The 25023-nt window shown below is 40.1% G+C and overlaps 3 protein-coding genes across 5 annotated transcripts; 2 read left to right on the top strand and 1 right to left on the bottom strand.

Annotated features, from left to right (window-relative positions):
* The first annotated feature begins 670 nt into the window (after window positions 1-670).
* Window positions 671-10916, top strand: tmpob (thymopoietin b). Its single transcript, XM_085462271.1, has 6 exons — window positions 671-1290; window positions 1443-1560; window positions 2664-2816; window positions 2946-3055; window positions 3967-4064; window positions 10431-10916. Exons 1-6 carry the CDS (start codon window positions 1057-1059, stop codon window positions 10813-10815), a joined length of 1098 nt encoding a protein of 365 aa, XP_085318397.1. The 5' UTR covers window positions 671-1056; the 3' UTR covers window positions 10816-10916.
* A 2602-nt stretch (window positions 10917-13518) lies between these two features.
* ldhbb (lactate dehydrogenase Bb) lies at window positions 13519-20029 on the top strand. Of its 2 annotated transcripts, none has more exons than XM_085462273.1 (8): window positions 13519-14328; window positions 16160-16296; window positions 16711-16828; window positions 17048-17221; window positions 17322-17495; window positions 17571-17688; window positions 18212-18335; window positions 19382-20029. In XM_085462273.1, exons 2-8 carry the CDS (start codon window positions 16168-16170, stop codon window positions 19547-19549), a joined length of 1005 nt encoding a protein of 334 aa, XP_085318399.1. In that variant the 5' UTR covers window positions 13519-14328; window positions 16160-16167; the 3' UTR covers window positions 19550-20029. The 2 variants fall into 2 exon arrangements, with proteins under 2 accessions (XP_085318399.1, XP_085318398.1); XM_085462272.1 differs by lacking the exon at window positions 13519-14328 and adding an exon at window positions 14631-15711.
* Window positions 20030-20344: 315 nt separating this feature from the next.
* On the bottom strand, window positions 20345-23674 carry LOC146704847 (spexin prohormone 1-like). Of its 2 annotated transcripts, XM_085462270.1 has the most exons (5): window positions 21907-23674; window positions 21783-21828; window positions 21636-21695; window positions 20636-20722; window positions 20345-20539 (listed from the first exon to the last, which is right to left on the bottom strand). In XM_085462270.1, the coding sequence occupies exons 1-5, from the start codon at window positions 21967-21969 to the stop codon at window positions 20481-20483; spliced, it is 315 nt and encodes a 104-aa protein (XP_085318396.1). In that variant the 5' UTR covers window positions 21970-23674; the 3' UTR covers window positions 20345-20480. The 2 variants fall into 2 exon arrangements, with proteins under 2 accessions (XP_085318396.1, XP_085318395.1); XM_085462269.1 differs by having other exon boundaries at window positions 21783-23674.
* Between the last annotated feature and the right edge of the window lie 1349 nt (window positions 23675-25023).

The following is a 25023-nucleotide window of genomic DNA, read 5'->3' as shown; positions in this document are numbered from 1 at the left end:
AGTGCTCTTTTTCTTTCTTTAAATATATTTTTTTATTATTCTTGTGAAAGTTGCCAAGTAATTATACCTGCTTGCCTTATCCCTGCAAAGCAGCATTTGTGCATTTATAACGTTAATAAAGTTTGCTTGCTTTCTGACTTCATAATAAACAGCATTAAGCCTTGGATAACCGATTTCTTTTCAAAAACTATGCGGCATTATGCTGCCCTCTTCTGTTACAGAGGCAGATTTCATCTAAATCGTGGAACATACGCCCATTGCCATGTGTAGCATGAAAATCTGTAGGGGCTCTATATTATTACAGATAATCAAGTTATTTACTACTAATGATTAGACTAAATTCATGTGGCAAACGGGATGGATAGAAACTGCAGCTGTATGAAAGCTTTTAACAGCTATTGCCATTGTAACATTGTTATCTCTTTCCTTGTTGCAGCGAATCAAATTAGTGTTTTAAACTCGCATCTGGCCGCTTCATAAAATCCCAGTATCAATAAAGTCCTGAAAATGAAACTAATATGCGAATTTCGTCGACGGGATTTAATGTAAAGCTGTTCTCCAAAACCCACAAAGCTTCGGTTTCTTTGTCGCGGCAGCCTGCCAAGGTTCCATTCATAGCAAGCCAATCAGAGAAGAGTTTACTGAGGACTTCCATCCAATAGCGGCGCTGTTTGATGTTTGGCCCTGTTGCGACCGCGGACAGACAGAAGCAAGTGGACCGGTTTGAAGCTAAGCTAATTCAGTCAAATTACATTAAGTTAATTTAGCTTTTTTCACTGATTTCATTTACAGCAAACGCGCTTATCTGTTTTCGAAAAATCAAAGCTATCTGTAAATAGTTGAACCGATAGGCTAACGAGAAGAATTGGGCGTTTATCTTAATAAACCGCTTCTGTCCTGCTAGCTTAATTGGCAGCGGGTAGGCGCCACTTCTGTTTGACAACAGCGCTATTCCGTCACGTTCCCGGTGTTGTTTGTAGCGGCTCGGCGAACTAGCTTCCGTTAGTCACGAAGGAAATCGCTCAGAGATTTTTTAACAATAAAAATAAAGTTAGAATGGCAGAATTCCTCGAAGATCCGTCAGTTCTCACGAAAGACAAGCTGAAAAACGAGCTTACGGCAAACAATGTGCCCCTTCCGAGCGGAGAGCATAAAAAAGAAGTGTATGTGCAGCTGTATCTGAAGAACCTGACCGTACTGAACAACAAGAAGACCCCACCTGCAGACACCTTCTCCAGCGATGAAGAGTTACCTGCCCCGGTGGTGTCAAACAAAAGTCGCTCCGGAAGGGTAAGTTTCTAATTGCTAAAAATTAGGTTTTATTTTTACTTTTTCCCACCTGTGGTTTGATGGTAGTCTCCACGCGTCTGATTGGACTGGTTTATGTTTCGAAAATTGCAACACTAATGTTTCTTCTTTTTTTTTTTTCACCTTTTTTACAGAAAGCTACCAGAAAGACAGACAAGCCTCGCGCGGAGGAAGTGGAGGTGACAGATCTGACTGATGAAGACTTAAAACAGCAGCTGGCAAAGCATGGTGTGGACGTAGGACCCATTGTTGGTGAGTTCCCTGGATTCATTCATTCATGTCCTACACATGCAAAATAAAACAAATGTAATTTATCAAGATGGCAAGAGCACAGATACAAACAGAAAAATTAAAAATATTTTTAAAAAGGAAAATTTTAAAAAAGAAAAAAAGCAATCGCAATAAATCCTTTAAAAACTGAATCAAACAATGATACGAATAGCGTGATATTTTTATACTAATCACAGTCGAAACAGGAAAATCTGGCTTCTTTTTTTTTTTTTTTTTTTTTAGTGTAAGATTTGATCTAATTCCAACCCAACCCAAGACTATACAAATGTACAACACCGTAGTCAAAACAAGTCTAGTCCAACAATAAATGTCAAGACCTATGCTGTCATAAGAGAATATGTTTGTTTTAAAGGTAAATTATATTTTTAAACCCATTTTTTGTAACAGCAAAACAGTTAGTCAAGGGTTTTCCAGTTATAAAAATAAAAATGGCAGTGCATTTGTTACACTGTGCCGTGGATTGTTGCTAAATCCACGACTACAAGGAGCCTAATATATTAGTTATGTGAGATGAACATAATTACTTGCAATGATTAAATACAAAGGTGATGAGAGGTCAGGGAAAAGAAACAGATTAGAGTTGGGCTAAATTAGTGAACTAAACAAATCTAAAACTGAAAACAGTCATTTTTAGTAAGTTTGTTTCTACTGTTAGTTACTGCTGGTAACTCCCACTCCACTTATAATAAATAAGAAAAATGCAAAAAGCAACTGAGGAAAAAAAGCTTGAGGAGAGGGAGACGTGCAGATGAGCCTCCACAGCCAGTCAGTATGGTGAATCAGCGAGCATTTTAACCAGATGATAGAAAAAAAACAATATGCAGGCAGATTAACCAATGCATCAAGGCACACCTAACACAAAACGTTTTATGATAAGAATCAAATCCATTGTCCAAAAAAATTATAAAAATCTGTACTATGCAGAACATTGCATAATCATACAATGAAAATGAAATGATACAAAGATACCGGTAAATCTGAAAAGAAAACTAAGGCAAATACTATGCAAACGTTTAATGAAAGGCATGAATTATTTCCCCTTTAATCCCTCTGTGTCCTTTCAGCCTCTACCCGTAAGGTGTATGAGAAGAGGCTGCAGAAGCTTTTGGACCAGCCTCCAGCTGAACCCGAAGCTCCTACTGTCACAACTCTCCCCAAGGCAGACAGTAATCAGAACGGCAACACAAACTCCGACCAGTACAGCGACAAAGAAGACGGTGAGCCCTTGGGGGGGTGTTGGTTGGTTGGGGGTTTCATCGAGGAAAAAGTTTTCAAATTGGTTGCAATAGGCCCATGAGTATTACACATCATGATATTGATGTTCCCTCATTTCAATCTTCACACAGAGGAGGTCCCTGCCCCTGAACCAGAGCCAGTTCCTGTGGTAGAGAAGTCTGTGAGGAGCAGAGGAAAAGCTCCTGTCACTGTCAGAACCAGCAGCAAACGGCAGACAAAGGTGAGGCTCACTCTACCAGCTCTGCATCAGTAATAATAATTGGCAGTCTCAGAGTGCAAAGTGTCTTAAGTGGATTTAGTTATTTAATATTATAGATTACTAAAAAGCCAACAAATAGACTAATATTTTTCTAACCCATCTTATTCACAACAATTCCCACAGAGTAAAACAGACCAAGCATAAAGATAAGTTCATGTGTCACTTGACCCACTCTGGATTCAGTTGATGATGTTTTTCTGCATCACCAACTGAATGCATGCACGTTCTCGTCACTCTGCAGCACGCAGAGTTTGCACAGCTTCAGTTTAACTGCAGGGTGCGATGTGGTGGTATTCCCAATGTTCAGCTCAAAAGGGTGAATGTGTAACACATTTCCTCAGCAAAAGGAAATATTCAGTAAAAATGTGACACTATAAAATATTTGGGCATATTGGGGCCTGATAAATGTAAAAAGAAAGAATTACCAGATTTTTTTTTTAACCTTATTTTTGTTTTTAAGAAAAATAAGAGCCACATGAGGATATTTGTTTCAATTGTTTAGTAGAACAGTATCAGTATAATGTCCTCGTAAGTGGATATCAGGCCCTTGTAGAGCAAAATTGAGTATTTTGGTCTAAATAATCCAAAATGTGATGTCCACATATGTGGACACCAGGTCCTAGGAGGTTAAAGTCAATTTTAAACTAAAACTTCACCAGCTTCAGGCCAGGAGTTGTGGTTAGTTTTATTTAGTATCAGCATCTAGTTAGGTAAAAAGAGTGCCACTAGAATAACACTGAAATCATAACACTAAAGATGTTGACTTCAAGCTCTGCATACCTCACTAACCTGCTCATCTCCCTTCATCGCTCCCCACTATAATTACAGCATAGTTTCAGTTTGCGTGAACATGTTTTATGTTACACTGACAGGTGGTGGAGGAAATTCCTGAAGAGACCCCTAAAAAGGCCACTGAGAGTGTGGTTGAAGATATCCTTGCCAATGAAATAAGCACACCAACCGGCATCAGGTAACACCTGATAATCATGTTTTATGTTATTTGTCTTTATTTGTTTTGAGACAGTTGTATGGAACATGCGAACCGGATATTTGGAAATATTAAAGAACACGACTACTGTGATGTGTTAGAGAGTCGGAGGGCTTTTGACAGTGCTACAGTGCAGACTCCAGCAAGTGTAATTGTTCTTGGTAGCCAAAAAAAAAACTAAACATGGGTTGTTATTAGAGCTGGGCAATAGAACGATAACGATATGTATCGCGATATAACTTTTACTCGATAGAGAAATTAAGCTATCGCGATAGACCTCGCCGCTCTTGTCCTCTTAAAAAAAAAAAAAGGTCAGCCGATCCAAATTCAGTAGCGCAGAGCTGAACCAATCACAGCCGCAGCGTCACGTCGCATGACTTGTTACGTACAGCACAAGTGCCAAGCCGCACGTGTGTTTGTTTGGGAAGCAGCCAGCGGGTAATGGAGCCAGCGCGTAATGGAGGAAATGAGTGTGCCGACTAGAAAAATCAACCGAGCGTGACCGAAGAGAAAACAGATGATGGTTCCAACGCCGGAGAGATTGTCAAACGGAAGAGCCATAGAAGTTCCGTAGTGTGAAGGTATTTCGGCTATTTCAAGTCTGACAAAAAACAGAGTAGCGTGCACTGTAAATTGTGCCGAAAGCAAGTCTGGAAATACAATAAACTGGTGCATGCGTCACACTGTGCGCCACGTTATTGTTTCGGTGAAATGAATTTCTACAATACTGTTACTGTTAATTCTACTCTCTGCAGTGTTTAAATGATTACATATACACACAGTTACTGTCCCTCCACACATACGACTCGGTTCTGCTTCTATGCCGCAGCTTTGTTTACTTTTTCCCACCGAGGCTTCTAGACTTCTGATTGGCCAACATTTCTGCACGGTTAGGAATCTAGCGCCACCTGCTGCTTTGGCATGATCATAGCAGCGTTTTCCTTCATTTCTGCCTTTACGTGTGGACGGGATTATTTTTTAAAACGAAAACCGAAAATCTCCGTTTTCAAAAATACCCGTGTACGTGTGGACGTAGCCTCAGTCTCTGACTGGAAGCGCTAATTCGTCATTCGGCTTTTGTCAGACTAAAGTAACTGTTAAAACTGTTTGAAAAGCTCAGCTATACAACAAGGAGAGATTGAGAATTTCCTTTTAGTTCTCAGTTTATTTGATATTGACAAAAGTTAGTCAGTTTTGTCTGTTCTTCTGTAAAACAAACTAAGATTTATTTTTAGAATTAATATTTTGTTTCTAAGTGGAATTGACAATTTAGTCTGTTTCGTTTGTTCTATTTTGAAACTTAAACGCTTTAGCGGCTGCCTTTTGTGTAGTTTGCAATATTTGCCTTTATCTATCTGAAAAAGTCTCATGTTCCTTAAGTACATCTACCCTGTTGAACTTATTATGGGAAATAAATATTTAAATAAAAACAAGCTGCTGATTATTTCACATTTTACTTGTGAGCAATGGCACATTTAAATCTTACAAATATAGTTATTTGGCTTATATCGTGATATATATCATTATCGCCTGAAATGAAAAAAACATATCGTGATATGAAAAAATCTCATATCGCCCAGCTCTAGTTGTTATAATTTGGAATACACAGAAGGCTGTGACTATGTCTGTTTACTAGGGCTGCTCAATTAATCGAATTTTAATCACGATTACGATCTGGGCTTTCAACGATCATTAAAAATGACTGAGCCGATTATTAGACCCTCCCTCATGCTTTACTCTCGCGCTGCTCCGTGTGGTAAGTCAAGCGCACCGCTCTCCATTTCGAACACGCGTCACAACAATTAAGAGGACCCGAGGGAAGCTCGGAAAGCTAAGCAGAAGTTATTTGGAGAGGAGAGTGACTGCCGTTGGTTGAAAAGAGGTTAAAAAAAAAAAACTTCAGTGGTGTGGAAACATTATGGGTTGGCGGAGTTAGACGTGGATCAAGTAGACAGTGTGTAAACTTTGCTACGATGTAGTAGCTGCACCACAGAGCAACACTGCAAAGTTGACTAAACATAGATGTTTACATTTTTCATTTATTTCTTATATTGCAAACATTTGCACTGTTATCAGTATTTGCACACTATTTTATATAATTTTTTAAAGTCATTATTCAATACATTGTTATTGTTAACCCTTTAAAGCCGGTCAGAGCAGCACACTCCGTTTTGCGTAACTATTTTTAAATCCCTGTAGAACCTGAACCGCTAAGCTAGCGCAATAATTTGTTTTGCATATGAAACCGGAGGAGTTGTACTTACATCTTATGCCATCAGCTTGTCCTCGGTCACGGTTTCCTTCCACATAAAGCTTTGCAAAAATTGCATAAAAAGCGCTTGCAGGAACAAAAACATAATATTCCAGAAACACGCTTTGCCGATCCATCAGCTGTTCCTAACACTTCCCACTTTGAAAAAGACGTCAACTCGAACTATCGCATTTCCTGCCCGAAACCGGAAGTGATGTCATTTTTGCGGAAAATGTAGTTTTTTACTTGGAGGCCTTAAGTAAAAAACTATACTATACTATACTTATACTAGTGTTTTTATAAGTCATGTTTGACTCTATACTTTTCTGAATAGTTGCTGGGATGCTTAGAACTCGAATTGCACAGCTGGAAATAGTTTATTTTGATGCACGTGCTGTTTTCTTTGCAAATTTGCATCATAGGATTGTTTTTTTTGTTTTTCCTGCAGTATATAAAAATTGCTGTATCTCCAAAATAAAACTATGAAGACACTCAAAATAAATTTCCTGTTGTTGTAAACTATTTTTTGCAACTTTTTTGTATTTAAAGTTTTGAGGGATAAACCTCTTAAATTTCTCCAAGTAGAAATATATGTAAACAAAACAAAAACGATTTTCAATTTTTTTTGTAGTTTATTGCGCTTGTTTGCAATTAATGTAGTTACTATGGACTTAATGCATACATATTATTAAAATATGGGCTATAACAGTTGTATTGATGTATAGCAACTTGAAATGCTCCCACAAATGGCACTACAGCATGTACAAAAAAAATTATATAAGCTCTGGCGGACTTGGTTCTATGGTAGGTCTTAAAGGGTTAAATAAATATCGTCAAATAATCGTGATCTCAATTTCGGTGAAAATAATCGTGATTATCATTTTTGCCATAATCGAGCAGCCCTACTGTTTACTACGTAATGCTAACACAAAGCCAGTAATCTGCAAGGTGTGTAAGTAAAACTGATCAACATTTGTTAGCTCAAACTAAAAATCTGCTTGGCTTTGACACTTTACCCAAACTACATAAAAAAGCTAAACATAGCATACAAAGACTAGAGATGGCACGATACCACTTTTTTATGTCCAATACCGATATCATAAATTTGGATATCGGCCGATACCGATATGAATCCGATATAGTGTGTTTTTAATCAATAAAACTGTTTTTTTTTTAATATCTTGCTGCATTTTGTATAAGTTCAAACTCAAGTTTTAAAAACCCACTAAAGCTATTGTTATACCTGTATGCAAGAAATACACTGCACCCAAAATATTTCATAGTTCAGCAATAATGATCAATCTAATAAACTTAAACCTACTCCATCTTTCCTATTCTGGTATTTTAAGGAGTACTTACCTACTTAACTAATAGGGTTGTAAACTCCCAGCAAAAAAAAATAAAAAATAGGGAACCCCCCCCACCCTCCACCTCATGATGCTTAATCGACATAATCAACTTTAATTTGATGCAGTGTGGAGGGGAAAAAAAAAAAAAAAAATCCACAGAAATCAATTATTTTTCTACAATATTTAAATAGATTCAACATCTTTCTTCAACAGAACTGCAGACTGCACAGCTGGTACCTTCCCAAAGGGAAAAAGTACTATAGCTTACTAGGGTATATTAGACTTAATAGGTACTATATACAGTAATGGACTTCTATACATTTTACATCAGATTAAACCTTTGGGTGTAAGATTCAGATAATTATTTATTAAAAGTGTTACGTTCTTAGTCTAGGCAAGTATTGAACGCAACAAGAAGTTGGCCCACTCACACACCACCCAAACAAGAATGACCGCTTCAGCCTTCGTCTGTCTTCGCTGGCGTGTTCTTTATGTTACGTTCTAGGTCTAGGCCTGTCTTGAACGCAACAAAACATTGGCCCACTCACACTCCACCCAAGCAAGAACACAAACAACAATCTCTTTTAAAATGCTAAGCAGCCATTTATTTGCTTCAGCAGTGAGCAGTGCCAAAAATAACAAACAAAACTCCCTAATGGTCCCTATGCTTTCTTACCCAAACTGAAAACCAAACAAAAGACAATTCCCTTACCTAACTCGCTACATGAAAAACAGGAGAAAACTTAATCAACAAAAATGGCTTCTCACGCCTACTAGGCTGCTACAGTGAACAATATATACAAGGTGGAAAAAATACTCAATTGCTACTTTACAAATCTATTTACAGCTATTTACAAAACTACAATACCAACATCACAATGATCACGACCCATGACAAACTGAAACACAGGGCTTAAATACATAGAGGGAGCAATCAGGGAATGAACAACAGGAGGGAAACACAGCTGGGGCAAATCAGAACTGACGAGACAAGGAAGCGTAAACTGAACACACTGAGATAAGACAGACCTTCAAAGTAAAACAGGAAACACATAACAGTCACGCCCAACACAAAACACTGACAACATTGGATCGTAACAGCTAGACATTTTAAATGAGAATAAGAAAGAAAAGTATGTCTTTGTGCACCCTTTTCCCTGTTAATGCCCTATCGGCCCCCCTGGCTAAACTTTGCTAGATCCGCCCCTGCACAGTTACCAGCCGTTAGCTGCGCAGAAATGGATCCTGGTGTAGAAAGTAATATTAAATAAATTCTAACAGCTTATCAAGCGTAAACGTGCTGCTGTTGTTCAGCCGCTGGTTTCCTCTTTCTGGCGCGAAGTGGGTGATAAACAAACAAGAGAGACAGTCGCGACAGAAAAGCCGATCAGCTGATCATTAATCAGTTTCATGATTGAAGTAGCAGCAGGAGAGGGAGGGAGAGAGGCAGTCGCTCCATATATCTGTTGTTAAGCTTAACGCTGGAATGCTTTACAAACATTCAGAGATGAACTTACACACTTGCTTTACTTCTCTCTGGGATCACTTTCTCAGAGATGAAATGCCGGTTTGGTAGCGAGGCTCCAAATGCTCAGCCTGACCGCAGACAGGTCCCGCACCCACAGCCGCTCTATCACGTGACGCATACTGCTCCGACGTGCTACGGTTATGAGCCGAGTTATGCCATGTTGCAAGTGCTTTTTGATATTTACTGATATTTCTCTCCGATATCGATCCAGTAATTTAGGTCAGTATCGGACCGATACGTAATATCGGATCGGTCCATCTCTAACAAAGACATTAAAAATGGCTGGGAAATGCTGTAAATCACTTGCAGTTCTTTCCATCTACTTGGAGCACTTTTAATAAAATACCAAAACTTATACAAGTTTTTTTTCTGAACACACAAAAAATCAACTGAAGAAAATACTGAATTTTTGTTTTGTGTGCTGACAATATTGGTCACAAAGACTCATAAAAATTCCCATTGAAGAAAACTTCAATCAGTTCCTCTCAAAACCCAGCTCACACTTGAAGTATTCACCTCATGCTCTAGAGCAGCCTTTTATTGAACTACTAAATAAACAAATTGGTATTCTCCTTCTGGCCAGATACGTGGCAGCGCTTCAGCTACAGTTTTGTTCGTATTTAGCAAAAGTAAAATGCAGACATAACTGTACACATTAGTTTTTGATTGCTAGTGAAAAAATGTTTTCTTTACAAATACTCTCTCACTGAACTAACACAGCCAATCCCTCAACATGTTTGTACTCTCTGCTCATATGGCCTTCATATTGAATATTTGTTTTTTGCTTTTTAAAGAACTTATTTTAACATTGCACTCAATAAAAAAAAACAAATCCTCCCTAACAAAAAATAACTTCAAGGGCCAAACTGCATTATGCAAGTAGGGGTGACGTGGGCCGCGAGTTTGAGATGCCCCTGCTCTAGAGTTTTTGGGGGTTTTTTTTGTTTTTTTGGAACTAGATTAATTCACATTACAGCACAAAAAGATAATGTTGCTTTATTTTGTGCAAAGAAAAGAAGTTCTTTAAATGGCAAGGTTAAATATTTAAAATCTTTAAATTTGGGTCTAGATCCTTTTGATCTGCTCAGAAAAGATCGTAATATGTGAGCGCGAGCTGTGGGGAAAACTGAGTGCACAGATGTATTTATTTAATTTCAGTCTAATCAAATTTTTCCTGCTTTTGTTTTGGGTTTTTTGGGGTTTTTTTTTTTTTTTATCAGTGCGACCTGCAGGCGTCCAATCAGAGGGGCAGCTGGTCGGCCTTTAAAACCAAGTGAGTACTGGCTGGATGAGTCCCGCGTGAAGACCGATGTCCACACCGAATACAACTTGTATTCTGAGTCTCTGTCCCGGCCGAGCTTCACGGTCTCCCCAAACGCAGCACCGGTTCGACGAAGCTTCCTGCCCCTGCTGCTCAAGCTCCTGCTCCTTGTGGTGGTGTGCGCTTCTCTGTTCTTTGTCTACCAGAACCTGGACGCCGATCAGATCAATACCCTCAAAGGCCTCTCTGACAGCGTCGTCGTCCCGGTCCAAAGCGCCGTGGACAAAGTCGCCACCTACCTGGGCATCAGCGGCAGCGGTGTCACAGAGGGCATCCCCAAGTAAAGACCATCAGCAGCCCCTCGCCATATCCACAGCACCTCCCTGCCGCCCACCACAGCACACCACAACTCAAGCAGTAAACCTTGCTCACCTCTTTTCCTCCATGTGTGGACAGATTTAATTGGAACGATTAAAAATTGTCCTCTCTGGACTCTGACTTTCCTCCTGCCACAAGAGGGAGGTATATTCAAACAGTAGCTTCTGGATAACACTGTTTGTGGCAGTCAGAAGAGACTAATTTTAATGTTGATTTTAATCTGTGAATTGTTTGTGTCTTTGTGTGTATTATAACCCTCATATGTAGAAATGAGTGCAGAACGGAGAGGTCATTTTTATCCGTGCATGGTTGTAGTTTTTAAAGGTCATACTGTAGTTTTTTTTTTTTTCCGACGCCGTGTGCCAGGTGTTTTCTGACGGTGAAGTGCCTGGACACTATTAGCACTTAGTGCCCTCCCGTACATCTACATATATATAATTTTCTTTTTTCTTTTTATCCCCAAGCACAGAGCAGCGCTTATACTAACACCAGAATGTCTACACCCGTGTTTCTTTATCAAATAGGGACGCACTCATGTATCGAATGGTGTTGGTTGTTACTGGCCTTGTTAACTGATCAGCTTATTGGCAAATATGATGACATTTCATTGGCATTGGGGGAGGGGGTTATTTGTTGTGTGTCATCTGTTTTGTGCTAAATGTTCACAGATGGTTTGATAAAATGATATTTAGTTAATATGATGATGATTTATGTGTTTCCCTGCCACAAAAGAGGAATATAAAAACAAGATAAATAAAAGCCAGCATTAGCTTTAGGCCGTACTGTCACTGTAAGCATCGCTGTCAGGCCAAATTTTCACAATCAGTGCGTCATTGGTATCAATTTCAACATTTTCTCTCCAGCTATAGTGTTAAGTAGAATATTTGATTTATTTCTATGGTGCTCAGGTTGATTCAGCTCAAACGTTTTTCATGTGGTCTGTGTTGGGAGGAGGCGTGGTGTAATCAGGTCACATCACTGCATGAGGAAAATCGGCCCACGTTCAAGCATGAATTAGAAGCTCTTTTTTTTTTTTTTTTTTTTTTTTTTAAATCTTTTTTTAAATAGCTGATCACTGCTAAGATCTCTCATAACGGGATTTGTGATCATGGCTTAAATTTTAATTCTCAGCTTTGTGTATTGTAGCGATTTTTACACTTGGCAGGTTGAGGTTATAAAGTTTACTCTGCTTTCTGCCTCTTGCATCGACATTTTCGTTTAAGACTTGCAAACAGAAAATTATAAGGAAAATAAAGAATTCAGCGATCACAGGTTACTGGTTTCGTCCATCCCTGCCAGTCCAGTTCATGTGAGTTTCTACGCGTTGAGTTGTAGTGCTCTGTTGTGCTTTTTCTTTTGTCCTGTTTTTATAAGATTTCTGATCCTTCGGTCCTTTATGCAGGGCTGGCTGTTTAGCGTGCACCCACATAGCCCACCTCACAGGCTGCAGGTGTTTCCAAGAGGAGGAAAGTAAATCCTTTTATTTTTTTATTTTTAATTTTTCCTCTCCTCTTTTTTTTTTTTTTCTCCAAACAGTTAGCCTCATTTTATTTTTGTCACAAGTTCCGCCTGGGCAAAATTGTAAAGACGCTCCAGGTTTCTCCGAATGGGGTCGTTTATCCGCTTGGAGTAACAAGCAAGGATGCATTTACTCGAGGGGATGTTGGAAGATTTCTCGGTGGCGGGGATTGTTTCTATTTTGATATTTTTCTAAAGTGGCGTGTTCAACTTTTTATAGCATATTGTAAAGCAATACATGCAAGTAATACTGTATCTTAATCTGAACCTTGCTGAGTTAACTCAAGTGATTTGATCATCAGGCAGCTCTCCCACAACGGACAGAAACGGCAGGGGTTATGTGGGTAAGGATTCTGAATCTGTTTATTTATGATAATGTAGGCAGTGTATCATAAAATAAACTTGGTTGTTGCTAGATTATTTTTTTTCTTCTGTCTGTGAATCCTTTGAGACCAATAAGTGTTTTATGCATGTTTTGTTTTTCTTTTTTGAACGCCATAGCTTTTCATTTATTGAACATTTGTTGTGATATTAAATAAGAAATCAGATATGGTAGCTTCTGTTGTCATCACTGTAAACTCATGGAGACAATTACAATCTCTGAAGTAAAAATGGTGTTCATTGCTCTCAGAAGCTAGCTTTAATTTGTTTGACAGCGGGCCTCTTCCAGACCAGGCTCCAGGATGGCCCCAGTAACCCTACCCAGGGTAAGGTAACCTGCACCATTGGTCTATAAGTCAAGGTCTTAGTCAGGCCCCTCACCCAGGACCAATTTGCCTTAAGAGACGCTACAAGCAGCAAATTGTCCAGGACAAGATCACTCAGTCACACAGACACCTCCATGACAATAGAGTAGTAGGTCATGGAGTTGAGTTTAGGGGCCTCACTAAGATGCCTACAGAAAGCCTCATAGGTAAGGTGTTTCATGCACGTGGTACTGGGTGAAGACCCAAGACAAGCTGGAGAGATTATGCATCTCAGCTGGTTTAGGTACCTCCCAATATTCCCCCAGAAGATATGTAGGAAGTGGCTGGAGAGAGGGAGGTCCAGGGAACCTCTGCTTGGACTGCTGCCTCCAGGACAGCACGTGCACTGGTGGCTTTTTAAAGGCGATGAAAGAATGCGTTTGCACTTTGCTGCATTTCATGCCTTCCCTCATGAACTGCACACAGTGTTTTATGAATCTTTTCTGCATGAGACTGTATCCCCCTGCTGGTTTACTGGTGTGTGTGCTTGTGTTTGACAAAGTGTCCTCATGACACTCAGATCCAGCAGCGTGTAAAAAAGGACTCAGCGTCCAAATGCTCGGTCAGTCCACGCCTGCAGCTGAATCACACATCTATTTCTTGGAACAGTTTAAAGAAAAATACAAGCTGAAATAAGTTTGTTTGTTTGTTTGTTTGTTTTTAAAGATAATTGAAAGTCAGGAAATAAAGGCAAAATTACCTAATTTATATTAAGTATATTTACATAGTGAGGTAAAAGGCAGGCCCATCAGAGTGCGTGAGTGTTGTACTGACACTAAAACGCAGGGCTTTTTGTTTGATAATTATTAACTTTGCTAATTCCAACCCAAGACCGGCTAGAAGGACAAACGCCACAAGACCAAATCTGCTGGAGTCACCGGCATGTGGCATTCATTCACCGACTGAATATGTAAAGTAAATGTGACAATAATGTCCGCAACAATAACAGCTCTATTTTTGGTTTATGTTTTTGGAATACGTAGTCATGTTTTGTTATTTTGCATGAAGTGTCAGTGAATGATGTACCAGCTGACTGTGGTGGCCGATGGAGTGCCAAATTGAGTCTTTGCAGGGGACGGAGAGGCTTAGCCCATTAAATCCGGCAGACTGCAGGCTGACAGCACAACAGGAAGAAGAGTAGCCACACCGTACAGCACAACAGAGGAGAGTCTCACTGTAGCCCAAGGAGTTATACCTGGACGCTCAACAAAACAGGTGAACTGCGGTATTTCCGTGTTGTGTAGATAGTATAATTTTATCTTTCTGTTGTTGAAATATGTGTAGCAGTTTGTGACACCTGAATGCCTTTGGCTTTGTTTTGCTTGCATCAGTCCTCTCTTCATTCTCACTTTAGGGTGGTCCATTTCAGTGTGTGCAGAACTGTGAGTCACATTTAAGTTTACATATACGTAGGGTCTGCTTGTGTTTACAGTGGCAGTCAGAGTATTTTTTTTTTTTTAAGGGATTTGTTTTCACAACCACAAATGAAAAGTTTATGTATAAGCAGGGCAATTAGCTAGAAGTTAAAATTCTGCATTACATTAATTTTATAGCTGAGTTTGGGGCTTTAGGCTTTCCTGTTGCTTTGTTTTGTCATCATGTATTCATTATATCTCATCCTCCCCCGCAGTGGCTGTTTAGGTTCAAGTTCAAGGCAGATGTAACTTTTTTCAGACGTCGCAGCCGACTACCTCACTGTGTTGGAGTACCAACCATGCTTCTACTGCAGTTGACTGAGAGTTATGAAAACTGCTGTCACCCTCCCTCCCTCCTTCCCTCCCCAATGACCTTGGATGCTAAGCCATCTCATTAACCACTCACATTTACATGACTGGAGTGCATGGTGCTGTCAGCTGGTAATCCAGCTTCGGTCTTGGATAATGAATGGATCGTTTCAGCATTGCACTTTCAATAGCAGCATATTCAGCATTCATGCCTGCTATTAGAGACGCACAGGGATGTTAATGTCTGTCTCTTCAAGCATAAGTGCCCCTTGCTTTACATTATTTGCAATTTGCAGTGCATGGTTTTAATCTAATTATTTCTAAACGTATCTGATGGTTGTTTAACAACAGCATCATTTCAGATTCATTACAGGCCAGTGTTTTAAACTGTGCTTAGAGAGACATAAAGCAGGTCCCTTCATTCATTTAGAATAAATTATCAAGCCTTTTAAATAGAAATCAGCTGTTCTTTTGAGACCTCCCATTAGAGGTGAGGTGTAGCAGATGGAAGCAGCGTTAAGGGATTACAGTAACTCCTTTAACAGTCTGCAGTCAGTCAATCAAGTTTGGCATCCGATTATACTGCTACGTCCTCCTCATTTGGGAAGGAGGGAGGGAGGTGAGGAGCGGAGCTCTGTGCAGCTGACAGCTCCTCCATCTAACCCTGAGTCACATGAGCTCTGTGGGACTGCTGCAGCTGAGCGGATACTTGCCTGGACCGACTGCATTGCAAAAACTGTGACTCAGGGAGGTGTTGTGGATGCAGGAGGGGGGACAGAGCTCTGTAGGAACACGACTTAGTCATCCATCCAGGTGGCCATGCTGATTACATGGTGGTATTTATACCTTGCAGCTCGGAGCTTCATCGGACAATGCAAGTATTGCTGGTGTTTTTGTGTCTGGCCATATGTCATTTCAAGGTGAACTCTCTGCAAATAGAGAACGCGTGAGACAGGACCTAATACGTTTCTGTCTGAGAGCAGATCGCCTTCTTCATACCTGCTAGAAAGGGAAATAATGCACTCTCTAGTTGTCCTTGAAGCCTTTTCTTTTTCCTGCCCTCCTTCCTTTGCCTTCAGTTCCATTTCAAAAAAGAGAAAACTGCTGTAAATGATCGAAGTGTCTGAGAAGTGGTTTTCTTCTATGCCACTGTATGTCAGGCTTGCGTTAGAAATCCCTCTGCACTCTGACTTATTTATGAGTTGTGTGCATGCGAGGCTGCACGCAGGACCATTGGCTACTGTCGTGTCTGTGTAAAATGCTTTGCTGCTTCACCTGACCCTAAACGCTCATCCCTTTCTTCTTTCATTTACACTTCTCAGCACTGAAAATGGCTTCAGTCCTGCAGAAACTGATCACACCGCTGTTCAGTGGTCCACCTGAGCCTCCGAGGAATAAAGTTACAGTGGTGGGTGTGGGCCAGGTTGGCATGGCCTGCGCTCTCAGCATCCTACTCAGGGTAAGAGTCTCACTGGTTCTGCCTCTCAGATTACCACGCTGCCTGCTGGGGTCACGAGATGGGATCATACTCAGGCTCTTCCAAGATTGCCACGAGATTACTGATCTCTTGGTGTCTGATCTGACCGTTATCCCTTTACTGCACTTGTTAACAAGGAAACATGTATTTGTAATCAAAAAGGAAGAATTACAGTGGAGTTCTCCTAAAGCTGTTCAGGTTTTATTTTCATTCACTTAAATTAGATAACCCGTTTCACCGTTGGACTGAATCATACATCATAAAACAATTATTTAAGCCATTAGGCTTAAAACAGACTCACTTGAAGCTCTCTATTATGTTCTTTTTTTCAACTAGTTCTAATGGCAACAAGCAAACTGTACTATGGATCGGTTTGACCTTGTCTGATATGTGCAGGAGCTGGCTGATGAGCTGGCGCTGGTGGATGTGGTGGAGGATAAGCTGAAAGGAGAGATGATGGACCTGCAGCATGGCAGCCTCTTCCTCAAAACCCCCAAAATAGTTGCAGATAAAGGCGAGTTCATATCGCAGACAAACACACATACACACACACATGCAAACACACAGGAGCTCAATCTCATAAAGCAGCCTTAGTTTTAATTAAAACTCTTTAAAAAGTATTTACAGGGTGCAGCTCACTATGGAGCTGTTTAAATTTAATTTCCCACCTTTGCAAAGGTTTGAAGGAGAATGTGAACCCAAACTGATCTGTTTTTTAAAATTTGTATTTCAGACTATTCGGTTACAGCTAACTCCCGCATCGTCGTGGTGACCGCTGGAGTCCGTCAGCAGGAGGGGGAGAGCAGGCTGAACCTCGTTCAGAGAAACGTCAACATCTTTAAGCACATCGTCCCCCAGATTGTCAGATACAGCCCTGACTGCGTCATCATTGTTGTTTCCAATCCAGGTTCAGCCAACCACATAGCTCTTCTTTATTTACGTCCTCAGACATGAAATCTTGCAGTATTCACCTTTTAACACTATAAATCTCTCCCTCTCTCTGACAGTCGATATACTGACTTATGTGACCTGGAAACTGAGCGGGCTTCCAAAGCACCGTGTCATCGGCAGCGGCACCAACTTGGACTCGGCACGCTTCCGTTTCCTGATGGCTGACAAACTGGGAATCCACCCGAGCAGCTTCAACGGATGGATCCTGGGAGAGCATGGAGACACAAGTGGTGAGGATGCTGTAGGCAATAACTGTGTATGGTGTGTACGTGCATGAAGGTTGATGGTTTCCAGATGTGTTACAGTGCCTGTGTGGAGTGGAACAAACGTGGCTGGAGTCAGCCTGCAGACGTTAAACCCTGATATCGGCACTGACAGCGACGACGAGAACTGGAAAGAGACTCACAAGAAGGTGGTGGACAGGTAGGCTGGAGGTCGCTTAAATCTAGTTTATGGATACAATATTTTAAAGTATGATCTTTTTAAACTCACCTGCTAGTGGTGAGCCGATATCTCTGTTCACTGATGGGCAAGTTGATAACACAGTCACAGTCAATGCTGGACATGTGCACTGTCAGCAAAGAGCTGCACCTTATTGGTCGGAAACCCTGACATGGGTCAGATTTCAAACTAAGGCCAACATGGAAGCTCATCTGCAAACTTTCTCTTCAATTCTGAAATTCTTCAGGCTAAAAGTCTCTCTTTCTTTCATGCTGGATCAACATCAGCGAGTTTAAAATATTGTGTAGATGAGTGTAGATCTCATCTTTACCGAGTCAACACCACGTCACAATACAATGGCTGACCGTTTAGACACGACACAGACGTATCACCTATCGCTACCTTAGCTGTTACCTGTCGCTGTCTTAATCAATCTCGGTGAATTTTCATGATTTTAGACACTTTAGACATGTTTTTGTTTGTTTGTTTGTTTTACATCTCTTAGTGCCTATGAGGTGATCAAACTGAAAGGCTACACCAACTGGGCCATCGGTCTCAGCGTAGCCGACCTGACAGAGAGTCTCATAAGGAACATGAACAGGATTCATCCCGTCTCCACCATGGTGGAGGTAACAGACGCTCATGTTCATGTACTCGTTAAAGAATTTCCCAGTATTCTTTAAAATATAACTTTAACTAGAATTTTGAATCCAAAATGTATAAAGTGTGAGTGTAATTACCAGTTGTGTTAAATAAAGCTCTTTTTTTCCCAAGCCACTTTTCTGATAGTAAGAGTGAAACACTAAGCCAAAAAAGAATCATCAGATGTAATCATCTGTTTGGATAATCATTATATATTCCAAAAGGCAAGTTTCAAGGAAAAACGCAGAACATTTGCAGGTTCAGTCGACACGTTCTCTAGAGTTGAAGCCCGGCAACCTCAGTCACCAGAGCAAGGGTGGGGAACTCCAGGCCTCAAGGGCCTGTGTCCTGCAGGTTTTAGATATCACCCTGGGTCAACACACATGAATCAAATGATAAGTTCATTACTAGGCCTCATTACCGGACATGTTGAGGAGGTAATTTAACCATTTAAATCAGCTGTGTTGGATCACGGAGACGTCTAAAACATGCAGGACACCGGTCCTTGAGGCCCAGAGTTCCCCACCCCTGGGCTAGAGCATAAGACTGTTGATCTCAGGGTCGTGGGCTCAAGCTCCACGTTGGGTGTTCAGATTTCAACTCCACCCCCTTTGAGCTTGTGCGAGTACATATGTAATATATTTCATGATGTGTAGATGCACTAGATCAGCGGTGTCGAACTGCAGGCCTCGAGGGCTGGTGTCCTGCAGGTTTTAGATGGGTCCTTGAGCCAACACAGCTGATTTAAATGCCAAATGACCTACTCAACATGTCTTGAAGTTCTCCAGAGACCTGGTAATGAACTAATCATGTGATTCAGGTGTGTTGACCCAGGGTGATATCTAAAACCTGCAGGACACCAGCCCTCGAGGCCTGGAGTTCGACACCCCTGTTCTATACACAGTAATGTCATATTTTAATATTTAAAAAACAATTGCTTTCCCTATAGTTCCCCTCTTTAGACCTCTATAGCAAGTCTTTGTTATGACGCTAAGCCCTTCCACATAAAGACAGTGTGCTTTGTCATTAACAGGGCATGTACGGGATCAGTGACGAGGTCTATCTGAGTCTGCCCTGCGTGCTGAACAGCGGGGGTGTGGCTAGCGTGATCAACATGACCCTGACAGATGAAGAGGTGGCCCAGCTGCAGGCCAGCGCTAACACACTCTGGGACATCCAGAAGGACTTGCAGGATGTCTAACCTGCCCGCAGGGGGAGCTAATAGCTACACCTTCCTGACTACTCATGACCTTCAGCATCACTCCACGGTCACACCAGAAAGCTTTGCCCCTCTGCACCTTCAGCCTACTGCACTATGTAGATTCCCAGATTTTTGGAGGGGTTTCATCCAGCCAGATTTAGCCGTAGGGGGTCAGTTTGTGCACTTCTGCTCGCTGGAGACCAAAAGGTGACCCCAATAATGAGTGAGATGCTCTGACTCATTTGTCCTTTGCTGTGTTGCACTGTGGGACCACGTGTCATGTTGCTTTGGCAACTAATAAAAGAAGCAGGGACTAAAGCAATAAGTGCAGTGTTTCAGTTCTTCAGTGTTGGCTATTTATGTAGCATGATAGAAATCTGTGAACATGGGCTTTCTCTTTTGCTGAAAGTGAAGAGCAGAGTGTTACATGTGGCCTATGATCTAACAACATGGTTCAATAAAATAAATCCTAAAACCCTGCTGGAAGCTCATGGTGATTTTACTGGAATGTATTAGTCGATGAACTCTGTCTGATCCCGATCGTCTACCTCCGACACGGCTCTCTCAGTGACCGCTGTGAAGACGGCGCGATGATGAGTGACTGATAGTTTGTCATCCTGGTGTTAATCACTTCATGGTGTGAATGAGTGACTGGCGTAATTGTTTTAATAAGTTGACAAGGATGAGTGTAAATGGAAATCCATCCATGCGTCACACCACCAAACTGCACATGATGACAGTCAAATGAAGAGATAAACTCACGCATAAATCAGACTCTAACATCTTGCAGACGGACATTTTCATTTATTTTGCGCATTTTATTATAAGTTAAGTCAAATTTGCGACACGCAGACAAACATCAACAATAACAATAAAATGTAACAAGCAACATAAGAAACAGAAAAACATAGAACTGGGCTCTGATGAATGTTCACAAGTGGGTTCTATTCACCTCCTGATAGTCCAGGTGATTATCTGGATTGCCTGCATCTGAGGATTAAAAAAAAGAGCCATAAATAATCTTAAAGCAGTTCAGGAGGATCTGGTAAGTCAGGGTGTTGGTGGTGATGAATTCCAAGGTTTTACCTTCTTCTACAGCTCGCTGTAGGAGTTCCAGTAAAATGGATAAAAGCAAAGAAGAGCCTCGGCCATCGCTGTTCTGCTTGTGAGTCCCTGCAGAGAATCGGAGCAGAAATGGCAGTATTTGGAAAAGAAACAAAAAACTGTGCAACCAACAAAATACAAATATAGCTGTGTGAAGAGGAGACTAAGATTTCCTCTTTTTTATCTTCCGTATGAAACCCTCGGAAATAAACACCCAGGATCAGGCTGATGAAATCACATATGTGGCACTTCACCCTCTTAACGCCTCGTGTATCATATTTGACACATACAGTTTTTGAGACTTCTACATCATCAGTGGGGATTGTCTAAAATCTAAATAAATTCCACAATACACTTTGTTTTTTTTTTAAAAAATTAATTTTCTGGTAATTATTTCATTGTTCAGGCTTTAAAGGGTTAAAACAAGGAACACAAAATTAATAAGTAAACATAACAAAATGTAATATTTATTATGATTTCTAACTCTGGTAATAAGCCATCACTTCAAACATGATAGCAAAATAATTTATTCATGGAGTTTTTACTCTGATGGAAATAAAATACCTGCAAACTAAAAAATTTAACAAACTCTTAAAACTGCCTAGGATTAAAAAGCAGAAGAAGAAGAAGCAGCTCTCATTAATGACTGATTTCTGAAACATTAGTAAATGTTTCAGAAAATGTAACCAGTTCAAAATCACAATATCAGCCTTATTTCTAGAGTACATTTAAAACAAACAAGATCAATAAAATGAATAAAATCAAGTAAATCATTAAAAAACTAACAAATACAATAAATGTGAGTAAAAACAAACTAAAACAAAAAGTTACCACAATATTAAGTACAAACTTATTCCAAAGGATGATTTCTTACAAATGAATACAGGCTCCTAAGAGCCAAATACAATACTAGTCAGCTTACACAGAATATTTACTTGTTTATCTGATTACACTACTCGAGCTGCATCATGTATTCACACACCTGAGTGAAAAGTGCTTTCTTCCTCTCTTCTGGCACGCTCCAAAAATGAGCGGCGTCCCTCTGTAAAAGATCAGCACACTATATTGTTTCGATCTGATAGACGTCTAAAATCTGGGTGACTGTTTGCTGCCGTCAGTGCGTTCTTACGTGCTCCTTTCAGGTATAGGATCGCCTGAGAAGTCCAGTTTCTCCTCTGAAAAGGGAAAAGAAAATTCTGTTCCAGCTCAGGCTGATCAGGGTTAAACATGACAAAAGAAAAATACCGACTAACCTGTGGAGCAGTCCAACACTGAGAAACCAGCGACAGCAAAAGCAGCGTGACTAGTAGAGACATTGTTGAACTCTGCAACAGAACAAGAGGGGGAAAAATGTTTTTCTGAGAAGTATACGTTTAATTACAGTCATCCAGCACACATCTATTTCTCTGTGTTTAGATGTAAACTCACTGTAAACAAATTTTAAAGCACCTCATCGGCATCTAGATGCCAGTAATTTACAGTAAAATGTTTGCAGTAACTTTACAGTAAATTACATTTTCTGTTATTTTTATTACAGTAAATGTACTTTAAATTAAATTACAGCCACTACCTTCAAGTAAATTTACAGTTGGACACCAGTAAGTTGCGGTTTGTGTACATTATACAGTTAAAATGTATTTATAATAACAGTATTTGTAGCATATTTTCATTAATAGTGTTTTATTTTACTTCAATTTATAGCATTCTGACTTTGTTACATGTTACTAATGTAAACACACTATAATAAATCTCTGTAAGCAGGTTTAAGAAATTGCCCGTGTATTTTTAGCAAGTAAACTTCTCCTGTACACACAATTGTGAGCTGTTGTATTGTACTAACACCTCACTATACTAACTACTACTGAATGACAATAGTTACATGTTTTCTGTCTGTGCTTTATTAGCTTTATGATTTATTATGCTGTATTGTGTCATAAACAAATTTTATTTTGCTCATAAATAGTAAAAGGTAGACTTAGAAAGTAAAAGTTTAATTTACTTAATTTTTTCACATTTAAGAAAATTAAAATATTATATATAACTAAGAAGAGGGATATCTTACCTTTTACTTTAAGCGTTGTGCTCTCCTGCAGGTTGCAGCTGGTTTAAATGTTTAATGTTTCCCTGTCAGTGCAGTCACATCGTTTGTAAGAAAAAAACAACTGATGACGCTGACAGGTGTCTTAATCACTTCACACCTACTTCTTCAGCTGACGGTGCTGTTAAAGATGTCGCTGCACATTAATCGCAGACGCATGAGAGACACTCAAACTTTTAAGTCTTGCAAGCAGCAGAGTATTTTCACAGGGTCACTGCAGGACGACAACGCCGGTGAGATTTTATGAATGAAGTTGATGCGGTGAGCAGTGATGAGGTGGCAGGTGCAGATGCCAGAATAAGACAATTCTAGTCCTTCAAGGGCCCTGTGTAATCTGCAAATCTATTTTATTGGCTACAACTGATTTGTCCATGACTTCAGTAGGTCTTCTCCCAAATTGCGGTCATCATTGTGAGGAGCACTACTTGCTCATAGGGGGCGGAGTCATATGATTGTTCAAGTGTCTTGGTAATATTGCAGGGTCTTTGTCTCTTTAATATAAAGCCTTGGGGCAACTGTTGTTTTGAACTGCAGCTATGTAATAAAACTAAAGTGAATGGTGGTCTTTGCTAAAATAAGACCAGCACTGTATTAATGTGAACTATGGATGAACTTAAGTCTTGCCGTGGCTTAAGTGCATTGGTCCTTCAGCCAGGTGAGCTAAAAATATACACATACTAATACATTTTAACCTCTCAAACATTTTCTAAGAGACATTTAGGCCTTTACTATCACAACATGGCAATTAATGTGTTTATTTCAAAGGCAAATATAAGTGTAGTTAAATTAAATGTGTTTGTTCTACCAAGGGCTCTAGCAAAAATATTTAAGTAACCCATCATTAGTTTTTCTTCCACTTTTATTATGAATGCAGTGCATTTGCTTGAAGATGATGGATTTGTATCAAAGTTTGAGAATGTGGGTTCGACATGAGGAGCAGAAGCCTGGATCAGCTGAAAGCATGAAGGACATTGGATGACATGAGGACCTTGAATTTATTTGTTATTTTTGTTTCAACTGTTTTAGAAATTTCACACATACATAAATCTCTGTGTTTATGACCTGTACACACTGTGTATAAACAGTTAATTCGTTTTGAATTATAAATCTAATCTCTGATATGTGAATGCTTAAAGGGAACGTATTATCATTTCACAGTGGTTGACGTTGTCATATAAAGCTGGCTTAAGACTCATCAGAGTAAACACCAGTTTGATGACCAACCTTTCCATCAGAAGTTGACCGTACAGCACCCTCAACCAGTGAGTGACCACTTTGAATCACAAAGTGACCGCACAGGTCGCCTGTTGGGAGGCAACCTGCGGGCCACTCGGACTAACTGCAATCAGTCTCATGCAGATTGGTGAATATTTACAATGCCGACCAATTAAAAACGCAGAGTGCCAACACACTGCAATCAAAACAAGTCAGTCTGTGCCAATCAGCGCAACTCATCTGCAACACGCCTCTCTGTAACAGGACTCAACTGGTTTCCAGCTGCTTATATAGTTAAATCCCTGTCCTGTAACAACACCGTCACTGTTTTTGGATGAATTTGTTTCAAATCAATGAGTTTTCAGCTGGACTCTGAATCTAAATGGTTTAGACTTCTGTTTATATACATGGCAACAAATTTGTAAATTTATGCTAGTAAATCTTATATATATTATTGAGTATAACCACCGTATTATCACAAACAGATTGCATGTGGATGCCAACTTGAGCACATTCAATCGTACACTGATAGCAGACTGAATCCATTTAATGCTGTTGTATTGCCACCTTTGAATCCAGCAACTGACTACAAGTGGTTGCAGACTTGGTCCCTGCCTCTGAAGCAACCAAGACAATGAGATTAGTTTACTACACACGATCATACAGTCTCCAACCGCCTTCTTCTAAATATGTCCCTGCTGCAACAACCTGAATAAAATTAGTAGATCATTAGCAAGACTTGACTACATGCTCAGGTGGCAACACCTAACCATACTGAAGTTTAAATAAATGTAAGTAAATATAAGTTTTTGGAAGAAAATAAAACTACTTTTAAAAGTACTTTTATTGTACCATGTTAATTTAGTCATGAGCTGCTGTAACATGAATCAAATGGATGAATTGCCACCTCAGCATCAGTCAAGTTCTATAAAGTCTAATGACCTACTGATTTTATTCAGGTGTGCTGCAGAGGGACACATGGAAAAGTTTCAGGACACCGGCCATCGAGGACTGAAGTTGAACACCTGTGCATTAAAGGGTAAAACAGCTTGTTTCA

Source organism: Copadichromis virginalis, linkage group LG7 (genome assembly GCF_057382275.1).
Source record: "Copadichromis virginalis isolate Kocher_CV1m ecotype Utaka linkage group LG7, C_Virginalis_male_GT1.1, whole genome shotgun sequence".
NCBI classification, from domain to species: Eukaryota; Metazoa; Chordata; class Actinopteri; order Cichliformes; family Cichlidae; genus Copadichromis; species Copadichromis virginalis.
The sequence above is the reverse complement of the archived record's forward strand: the minus strand, read 5'-3'. Positions and strand labels throughout refer to the sequence as shown.